At 27.3% G+C, this 11,655-nt stretch overlaps 1 protein-coding gene across 4 annotated transcripts in view; it reads right to left on the bottom strand.

Moving 5' to 3' along the window:
- LOC105833215 (tachykinins) overlaps positions 1-11,655 on the bottom strand; it is a 53,581-nt gene that overhangs the window by 6,848 nt on the left and 35,078 nt on the right. For 3 of the 4 annotated variants that reach the window (XM_012674771.3, XM_012674773.3, XM_012674772.3), the window contains exons 2-3: positions 600-792; positions 213-479 (exon numbers count right to left, since the gene is read on the bottom strand). In XM_012674771.3, the coding sequence (XP_012530225.1) occupies positions 213-479; positions 600-791 (459 nt within the window). In that variant the 5' untranslated portion in view covers position 792. Of the gene's footprint in view, positions 1-212; positions 480-599; positions 793-11,425; positions 11,570-11,655 lie in introns of all 4 variants that reach the window. The other variant, XM_028192281.2, reaches the window with a different exon arrangement.

Raw genomic sequence — 11,655 nt, 5'->3', positions numbered from 1 at the left:
ACTGAAAATCTATAATACATTTAAAATGTAAAATATAGATTATCAATGGAACTGCAATCAAAAGAGACTAGGTTATTAAACCTATTAAGACACTTTGTAGACAAATCAATTTTTAAAATATTTAACAAGTAATAGACATTGATATATACATATTATCACTCTGAGCTCTGTCAGTAGAATAATTCAATTAAACATTAAATGTTTGAGCTTACCTCCTCCAAAGATTTTTTCCCTCTCATTCCTTGAAATCCCATGGGTGCGCGTTTATAGTAATCATCTTCTAATATCTTCTTGCCTCTCATACCCTGAAAACCCATTGGCGCTCTTTTCTCATAATCTTCACGAAAGTAGGAATCTTCAAAATCAGGTATCAAATAGTCTTTCTTCCCCCTCATACCCTGAAATCCCATCGGCGCTCGTTTGTCAAACTCATCGTGCAGAAGATTGTCTTCAATATCAGGTGCACTCAAATCCTTATCCTGTAGTCATAAAAAAAATTACTTTCTCATAAATAATACAAAGAACAAAGCAAAATTATATTTTTCTTCTTTTTCATCTTTACATTAATTTTATTAGAAAAACTGAATGTAGTAGCTTACTTGGAAATCCACTAACGTTCTTTTGGAAACTTCATTGTGTTCCGCGACCGTGGGGATAAGGTTCTTGTTCCCGTGCATACTTTGAAATCCCATGGGTGTCCGTTTAACGGATGCGGCATCGCTGGAAGACGATTCCTCTGCGAATGATGAACTAGTCCAGACTACCAGAAAGAGAACTGAGCTAATAAGCATTCTAAAACATATAAAAAATAAATAGTTAGTATTTATAAAAAATATTAACTAATGCAATTATTTTTCTCTAGTTTATATTTCGAAAATCTTAAAGGTATAGGCAAGTAGTCAAATTCTCGAGTAATAGGATATGCGTCATATGTTACGCTAACGTTGTTATATTATAGTATGTACAAACACCAAAATCAACCTACATCACGCTGAACTAATTTATCTACGTGTCACGTAACCACATTTGATTGTTCATCAGGAATCCAGCCGGCACTAACAATCAGTTGGGTACAGGCTTCCAATACTCAAATGATACTAATTTCAACCGCATACTTAATACCCGTTAGCGTTTACAGCACAACACAAGAATAAACAGATAATGCATTTCAAAGATCATTTTAATTTATTAATTGTAAAGAAACTTTGTTATTATTTATCGCAAATTAGTTAAAGGAAAAAAAGAAATTATGTTTTAAATAAATAACTAATTTTTCTATTTACATAAGAATCTATTATAATAAATCTAGCGTCACTACAATAGAAATATAAATTGAAATATTTTACTACTAGAGAGAAAATATAAAGAGCTTGCAACATACTCTTCATACCATATATTATGTTACACGCAAGAATTTATCATGCCAGAAAATCGTTTTGAAAGAAGATAATATTTATGCGAGGCGGAACATATGTAAAATGAAAGCGGACGAAAAATAAAACGTATTTATTTCTAAACTAGATCTATTTCTGAATAAAGACATTTTACTTGATATTAGGCTTCTATTAATTTAGATTTTTTAAAATATGTAAATATATATATATATATGTATATTAAATAAAACATTTAGATTTTTATAGATGTAACATGTTGTACATAGAATATTATGTGTATTTTTTAAGAATAGTTCTTATTCGTAAAAATACAAAATAATGTTTCTAAAGGATTTTTAATTATTTTAAAATATTATACTCAATACCGAACTTATGTTTAATCTATAGATTAATATATAAACATTTTAAAAATTAAAAAATTTAACAATTAAAATTTATTTTAAACAATTGCAAAAAAATTTAATTTTTATTACGCGCAAAAATAAATTAATATCAATTATTAGATATTTAAATTAAAATATATAAAACGTTTCGCTTCTTTCTTTCAAATCATTTTTCAACATGTTCGCAGTGTGATTATGGTACAAAAATGTAATACTGTTACCTCGAGGTAAAAAGTTTCATTTACTGAGAAGACGTCAAATATGCGAACTGCTAACACAGGTATAGTAGATTATGATCTCATATGCATGTTTTTAGATATTCTTTTTAATTATTTTATTTCAAATAAATAAAATTAACTTTTACAATATTATTTAAAAAATAGACAGTTTAAAATTATTTTAAAATAATTGCACAAGTTTTTTTAAAGATACATTTATTGTACAATTTTTAATTAATGCTGTTCTTTCAAATTGTTCAAAAATTGGTACGTTTATCTTTACAGAAGGTAAAATCGCTTTTGCGATATTAAAAGAAAGTACCCATGTGTTGAATAGAGGAAACATTTAAAGAAGCATATTAAAAGAAATAATAAATCAGGACGTACAAGAAAACGCTTGATTAATTTGGAAGAAAATGTCCCATAAAAATAATCAAATATCTTTTTTATGATATATTTAACTTGCGCCAAACATAAATACAACGGAAAAAACAGTAAATTTTGCTCGTAAATCTGTTCTTGCCCAGTGTTTCTCGACAAATTATTCAATTTTATAAGATTTAAAAGTGTCGCTACCCTTCAAAGCAGAAGCTATAATTAGCGAAGGATAGGATAAAGGCTTGCTTTTCTCAAAGTATCTCCTGCTACAGCGAGACCAAAGAATATCAATATAAGCGGCTATCGAGAAATGGGAAAAGTTCGTTCCCGCTGTAAATCGAGAACATGTTTTAAATTCTTATAAAACTGCTTGCTTGTAGATTTGTCTGACGGTCTTTTGCGATTGAGTAGAAACTTTTAAATACACAAACGATTCTGTTTGCTATATTATATATTTTAATTTAAAGCTTTTTTCTGTTAATCTTGTACTGTATGGAACAAATTGTCCCACATATCTAATAAAATTTTACTTCTTTTCTAAGTCTTTTATATATATATAAAACTTCATTACAGTTATGGCCTGGAAAAGCAACGCTGTTTTGCTATTACTTTTTAATCTTTTAAAGCATGTATATTATATTTGTCGTCGCATTGTAGCGCGTTGATCGATTTCAGTTTAATAGGTTAAATTTCTGTTCAATGCGATACGATATTCGTGCGTAAACATGTGACATTAGCATATTGTATGTTCATAAATATGCAAATAAATTATAAAAATTTAATAATTTTTTTATATTTAATAATACTCTTACTTGTAATAAAACAAACTTAATTTTTTTTGTTTTTTATTGTAAACAAATAATTAAAAACAATTGATTAAATTCGTAAAAATTGTTAAAACCGCAATTATATTATCTATTAAATTCGTTCGATTCTGAAATATTCCTGTAAGAATGGGTCTTGATATTTGTATATTAAAATTTGTATATTTTTTACTTATTTTCTTTGCTATGCAATCTCTTAATTCTTATATGTAAATTCTCCTTTTTTTAAATGTTATGCTTTCTATTGTATATTATAAGAAATATATGCCATTCATTAACGTGCATTAACTTTTAATCAAGTGTTGCAATCGGATGTAATTATGTGAGTAAATATAGTGAGCGTAAACTCTAAAGCCTTAAATGCATAGTTTGTCCCATGGGCTAGCCAATTCGCTTAAATGTGTGCAATATCACCGTAAAGGTTAACGTTAATATGTTAACGATTTGTCCCACTAAATCCTAATTGATTAGATTACATATCGCATTTTCAATGTAATTTATTCAACAACGTAAATCATTTTCTTATAAACATATAAGCCATTGTAAGAATTTTACTTTTATAATAGAACTACATTCTTACTTTAGAGTTCTGTAATAATAACAGCCCGCGCATTGACATTAACTTAGTTTAATTCCATTGATTTTATCTTGTTAAAAGAATCAATAATAGAAAATTTTCAATTATTTTTAATTGTAGTTATAAAATAGAAATTAACAGCATAAATATATGATTGATTACGATAATGTTTTAATCATTTAGAGTCGGTTGTTCCAACTTTTTGGTAAACTTATCTACTAGGTAAGCATGTGTCTATCTTCATTTCTTTTCTTAAATAAATAAAGACAAATCTCTATATATTATAATATATTTACCTCATAGGTAAATTTACCAAGAAGTTGGAACCGACCCTTAGAGCAATGTGTTTCAGTCAATAAACAAATAAGAAATTCACGATATATATTGTAAATTACTATACATATATATAACCAATCTCTAAACATTAATAATTGTATATTTATTCTTTAAAAATAATATGTGTTATTTTTAATTAGAAAAAAGTAAGTTAGGAAAAAGTTTTAATATAAAAGAGTAAAATAATGCAAAAACTCTGATTAATGACCAATGTATGTGTATGCTAGCAAATAACCAGCGTACAAGTTTTTATAAAAAAAAGAATTTAAATATAAAAAAGTACTTTAATTTAAAGATAGCTTTATATAATAATTAACTTTTTAAAAATTAATAAAAATAAAAAAGGCTTAGTAATGCTTTTTGGTACGAGAATCTTATTTCAGAATTTTTTTGTTTTGTTCAAGACGATATTTCCAAGATTATTATTAACTGTCATTTGTTTTTTTTCGTCTTGGTCTCATGTCTGCTCGAAAAAAATAAGATAAACACTATCTCCGATATTAAAAATTTCTAGAAAAAATTAATTAAGAAAACATTAATTAAGAAAATTAATTAAAAAATTAATTAAAATACAATTTACAGGTAATTATGGAAGTAATATTTATTTGTAAGGCGTATACACAATTTATTATTTTTATATATTTTTTAAATAGTCATTTGCTAATGACTTATTCAGCGAATGATTCGGTGATCTTATTCATGATTCTATATCAAAATAAAGAATGAGTATAATATAAGAATTCTAAAGTATTTCACAAATAGATTTAATCAATTTGTATTAAGTATAATGCTAGGAAACAATAACATTTTATATTAAAATATAAAAATAAAGCAATAGTAACAATGAAATAAATAACAATAAAATTTTTGGCAGATCGTATTCTATTATTTTCTATCCCTTTCTTTTAACAAGGTAATTATAATAATATCACAATAGAGAAATAAAAATGACAATTAATCCACAAATGTCAATCACATTTTGGAATTGTGTCGTATAAAAGACGTGTTCTGACAACGTGGGACGTGTTAATGTGCAAACGTTGTAAACTGCCGAGGTCGGCCTCTTCGTCGCAAAGTAAACGGAGCGAGAATTCTAGCTCGACGAAGGGGCATGCGACGGTGGAAACGTGCCATGTCGGGCAGAGAAGATGAGAAAAGGAGCAACATGATAAAAGAGGAGAAAGGGGTGAGAGGGTAGCAAATACGTGAGAGACTGCGGCGGATGACTGGATGGCGAGTCTGTTCCTCACCACTGACCAGTTACTCGTGTAATAGTTCCAAGCAAGCTACGTCCAAGCAAATCCTACGCGATTTACTCTCTTAAAGTCGATGATCGAGAGTCCAAATACTCTCGTTTTCGTGTAACACATAAAATTACGGAACTTGTTGAAATTCCAACCATCGTATCAAAGATCATCAACGATACTTGTACAGATAATATTAGATATTATAAGACGAACTAATTATATAACTATTTTTAGTGCAAACTAAATGTTATGTAAATGATATGCAAAAAGACAAATTATAAAATAATAATTTATTAAATTAAGTTAAAAATCTAGAATTTTAATTCCCAAAATTTATATCTACAAATCGATTACTAATTAATATATTATTGTATACTAATTATACAATTTATGAGAAAAAATGTATCAAATAAAAATAAAAATAAGATATAATAAAAAGGTGTAAAAAATTATATTTTGTAATTGGGTATTTTAATGAAAAATTATTGCACGGAATAATGACATACAATGATTAACTTTTGCTTAGAAAAAATATTAAAAAAACGATTGAAATACGTGAGAATGTTTACTTTAAAACTCTACTGACCTTTAAAACGGGGCGAACATTGACGTTTGTGTCATATATAGTGCAGAAAAACTTAGCACACATCGATTAATACGTACAGTCTACACGAAATAGAGTGGCGCTTTACTTGAACGATAAATTTTCATAAAAGAGATGGAGCAGTAGAAAAGCTAAGATAAATCTAAACAATGCACGAGAAGAAATCACTTGGATAGAGGAATCCCTCTATGTTTCTGCGAAATTGTATTTATCTCTTCAAAGTAGTGTAATATATAATGAAGTACATAATGTAAAACATGCACGCTGAGATTTGCCTATAAGATACCCGCATTGTGAATCGCGTGTTCTAGTTTTCTCGCTATATAAGAACCGTGATTTGTATCAGAAATTATAAATTCTTAATATCTTTTAATAAACTAAACGCGCCATATGACTTTCCATTTCAAAATGACGCATTTTATTTTACCTAATAAACGTATATAATATAAAAAATTAAGAATAAAAATATATGCAGCAGTAATAATAATATTACCTTCTTATTTTATTAAATTATTATTTAATATAAAAGCATTTTGCAATAAGCATTTTGATTTATATATCTATATATCAAGAAAACGTTGTAAAGGTATGATATAATGACGTAAAAATATTATAATGTGATGTAAAATTGTGTATGTCATTAAATAAATATCTTTTTTTAAATATGTAAGAAAGAGGCTTCGTTCTTTGTTCGCCTACGCACACTGGTCTACTACTTCGGTCATTGCACATGCGAAGGTGTAACAGAAGGAAATTTATTTTATACAGCAGAGCTTTTTTTCTTTAATCAAATAACCGTTCCTATTCATTAGTTTTGAATGTATCTCGCATACTACTAATATAACATGTGTTAAAAATTAACGTTTTCATACAGTTCGTGTAATATTCAATTTTCCCCGAATTTGTGTACCATGCATAATTGAGTAAAAAATAATATTCGCATCATCACAAATTCAATTTCCTCTAAATTGGATTAAAAGAACATTCGGATTTTTTTAAAAATATTAACAATGTTCTTAATTGACAATTTATATTTTTATCGCTATAAATCATAAAACATTTGTTATTAAACACGTGTCCTAATTTATCTTGCAGATTTCAATTTTTATTCAAATCAGGCAATCATCATGAATACTTTATTCAGTAAAACAAATGAAATGCTCGCTGCAGGAAATAAGTCTCAATTAGAAGCAATAAACTCTATAATTTTGAACGAATATTGAATCAGAACCACGCAAAGAATTGTTATACGAAGCAAGTATGTACGAAGTAAAATTATATCAAATCGATAAAAGCACAATATTTCCAGAGGTTTCATTACCTTATTTCTAATTTAATTAACATTAAGTATAAATAAGTCTTTTAAGACTAAATTAACGTTGGTTTTATTTAAAAAAATTAAATGTTTTTCAAGAAGACATCCAATGTACGTGGATGCTCATTGCTAGCCATTTCTGTATTACTTAATCATTTGGGATATGCAGTTCTCAAGATTGTCGAAAGCAGTTTGACTTCGCTAACTTCATTATTCAAATATTAGGAGTTTTGGAGGACATCGAGTTATCGAGTAAATATGGTAGAGGAAGCAGAATCTTCCCACGTGCGTCACGAATGTGAATGAAATTCAAGCAAAATCGTAAGATCTCTCGGATTATCATCAAATACTTATTATAAACGAATATCTTAAAAACGTAATTAAAAACTAAAAATTTAATTAATTTAACAATAAGCTTTTAAAATTGAGCTTTTTTACATGCTTCTCATTGTAATGGAGATTTTAGAAATATGCTAAGAGTATTATAACATACGGAAAAGATCTTTTTTAATAATATCATTAGATGCATGTAAATTCAAAATAAATATATTCTTTTTATAGACTGCAATTGATTTGTTAATATTATAAATATGCGCGCGTATGCGTAATATTTACAATATATATATTTTTTAAAAATCACCGCACGTCAATATTTATTATAAATATTTCGCGCATATATACACACACACACACACACACACACACACATATATATATATATATATATATATATATATATATATATATAATGTAATTCGCAGAAATTTAAATCTAGTTTTAAATAAAAAATTATGATATATTTTATTTACTTTACTTAAAATTATAACAAAAAGAGATAAAATAGTCTAAATCAGATACATTTACATCTCAACCTGCAATCAATTTTTTGTACCGTTCTACATTATTGTAACCAAAAATAATTAGATTTAAAAATTTTGCAGATTTTTTCAGTTTGTGTAATTTACATGTCTACAAGTCTACAACTCTTTTTGTAGAAAATTCTTATTGTAGAATATTTATATAAAATAAGAAAAACAAGCAAATAGTATAAAATCCTCTTTATATTAATTATTGTTTAAAAAGTACTTTTTTATAAATAAAGGTATATCTACTTTATTTTGAGTTATATAACTTTACCTCATTTATTATCGTACTTCTATTATGCGACATAAGCATTATATAATGTTTTAAAAAGTATAATATGATAAGATATTAAAATAGTAGTAAATTTATACAACTTTCTCGTTCAGTATCGAAAGATACAAAAAGAGAAGAGACTGTGATGACACTGAGTATATATTCCTATGAGAACAAAGCTTCCTCATGAACAATTCATCCATTCCTGGAACACATGATTCGATAATGGTAAAGAACTTGTTGAATAGTTTCATATATATCAAGTAACTCTGATAGTCGGACATACAATGTTATATCATTCTGTATATAACAGAAATTTCACGATCGTGACTGCTTTTGGGATTAAAATTTCTAGCATGATGGAGAAATTTGAATTCTAATTAACAAAGATTTTTTTTACATTCTGATATAATTGTTTTCCAAAAAGGCAATATTTATCTACCTATTATACCTATTAATTATTAATTTGTAACCTTATTTTTTAACGTAATTACATATATAATTTATCCTTCCAATTTTTATAATTGTTTCATTATTGTTTAATTATGACATATAATCTTTGTATTATTATCAAGATTTAGCATAAAATATAATATCAAAGATTTAATGAATAAATTGTTCACAATTATAATTAAAAGTAACGTACCTATCTATTATTACAAATGACTTTGTTTTTATATTTTTATTTCTATCTTTTTATAAACAATGTTTCTAACTCTTTTTCCTTTTAGTTTTATTTTATTTCCCTATGCTTTCAACTTTTCAACTTTTCCTCTAAAGTGCAAATTGTATGTTTGGAGAAACATCCAGTTTGTCAAATATTTACATCATTTTCAGAATTGGACACAACAGTCTCTCTGTATACCGGCGATTCTCCCACATGTAAATATATAATATTTTAAAAAAAGAACTTACAATATGGCTCATAATATATTTCAAGAAGATATGTTACATTTTTGCTGTTGGAAATGACATATTTCTCGTCGAAGAATCAATTCTTTACCGGATCTTATATTATATAAGACCGGATCTTATATTATATAAGACCGGATCTTATATTATACCGGATATCTTGACATTTGAACCGACATTACGCCCCACACGAGAGTACTTCTTAAAATATTCTGAGTTAGCTAAAGCCTCAAGAAGTTAGTTCCCGACAACTTAAAGATTTGTATCAACAGTTGCAACGAGAAGGGATAAATAATTTTAACTTTCTATAAAAGTTTATAATTAATTTACTTCTATTTGTACGTCTTTTTGAATTTCAAAATAAAACTTTTCTAAAAGCTTTTTAAATATAATTTGCAAATTTTATTTGTTGCTTACATCTTTTCTATTAAATTTTAATCATAATTTTATATGCATCAATATAAGTAAGTACATAAGCAATCTGAAAAATTTTGAGTCTCAATTAACATAAAAAAGTTGTTACTCGTCAAAATTAAGTAAAAGTTATTGAAAAAAATTATTGTAATTTGTAAAACATCTTTTTCCTTGTCCTAAAAATGTAGGACAAAATCGTAATTTTACATTTGTGCTTTGTGAAAATGGAATGCAGGTGATTATACCACGCAACATTGAGTAAATAGTAACTTGTGTGTTAGACAAGCATGTGTCAGTGCGCTTGGTTGGTACAAAAACAGTTAACCACCGTTCCGACTCGTTTCTCGTACCTTTCTCACACCTGCAATCAATCTTACGCCACTTCCTCTGGGATTCCTGCCCACGTCGCCAGAGAGTTAAAGATGACCTTTGCCTCCCATGTTATACTCATTCTGATGCTCATCACGCATATTGCACGAATTACATTGAAACGCTAGTAGTCTAATTTTATTTTTCAATGGATACGTGAGATCGATCAATGACTTAATGCGAAATTGTTAAAATGAAAATAATATTTTCGCGCGTGAGAGACAAAAATTAAATAAATACTAGTTTAAACAATATTATACAAAAAATAAAATTTATTTAATTATACATGTGTTTGACGATAAAATTACATTACCTTAATATACGAGACAATTCAAAGCATTATTAACTTCCAATTTAGTTTTCTGTTATTATGGCAAATTAATAAAAACTATTTTGTGTAATTATGTAATTAGAACTCTAACTTTATAGTTAACACTAACTCTATAAAAAGTTTTATTGTTATAATAAATTATATATATATATAGAATCCAAGCTGTGTTACATTGAGTATCATAAATTAAATTATTTTCGGTAAACTATACACACAAGAGTGTTAGATGTGCTATGTATATTAGGTTGGGATAATGTGCATTATGACGTTGCAAACAGCTATTGTAGAAGCCAACAATAATATAATGATACATTAATAGCCATGGCTAATACCAGTGTTAACCTTTAATACTCTGATAGGGGATTATAAATGACATTGAGTAATAAATTCTTGGATATGACAAAGTGATGAGTGCTAATCCTTGAGAAAATAAATCTAACATACGAATTGCGCTAATACTACATTTACATTTGCAATTCAGAATGAGAATAATTTGTGTTGTTCAATGTTTTTTTAACATTGATATTTTAAACAATAGTTTTAATTATTGTAATTAAATTTTGCAAGCTGATTGTCAAGTAATTGTAATAAAACAGAAACAAATATATGCATCACAAAAAAAGTCAGTTTCTACTAAACTTAACAATTTGGCCTTAAATATAAAGGTAATAAATCGCTTTTAAAAAGTTCGATCAAAGTTGTACGAGCGCAAGTGAGAAAATTTTAGCGTAACCACGAAGAAAGGAGAAACGCGAAGAAATGAGTTAGAAATATCGCCCGCTATATCTAAAAAAGGCTTAAGTTTCCCGACATTTTCAGGAAGAGGGAAATATCGTTTCCGAGACTACGGCTTTCCGATCGGAAAGCTTCCACCCTGTGATTGAACGAGGTTGTTATCGTCCGTTTTGTTTCGCGACGATAGTGGACTTGATTTCAAATGAGATCCGTGATAAGGCATATATGCGATAGTGTTGTCGGAAACTCACCAGTCGGAAACCAACATTTCCGATAGGAAACCTTGAGGTTGATGATAGCTGCCCAGTTTAATCAGAATAGATGATGATCATCTCTTGAATAGCAATAGTGTTACATTGATCGTTATTTGAGACTTTAATCTTTGGGTATCACAACTGTAAATTTAACAATTATATTTATACAGATTGAATCTTTGTTTTTTTTTTATAAAATTAAATTGATAATTCTTCGTTTTACAATA

Source organism: Monomorium pharaonis, chromosome 1 (assembly GCF_013373865.1).
Source record: "Monomorium pharaonis isolate MP-MQ-018 chromosome 1, ASM1337386v2, whole genome shotgun sequence".
Classification (NCBI taxonomy): domain Eukaryota; kingdom Metazoa; phylum Arthropoda; class Insecta; order Hymenoptera; family Formicidae; genus Monomorium; species Monomorium pharaonis.
Note: the sequence above shows the minus strand (reverse complement) of the source record. Positions and strands in the feature narration are given on the sequence as shown.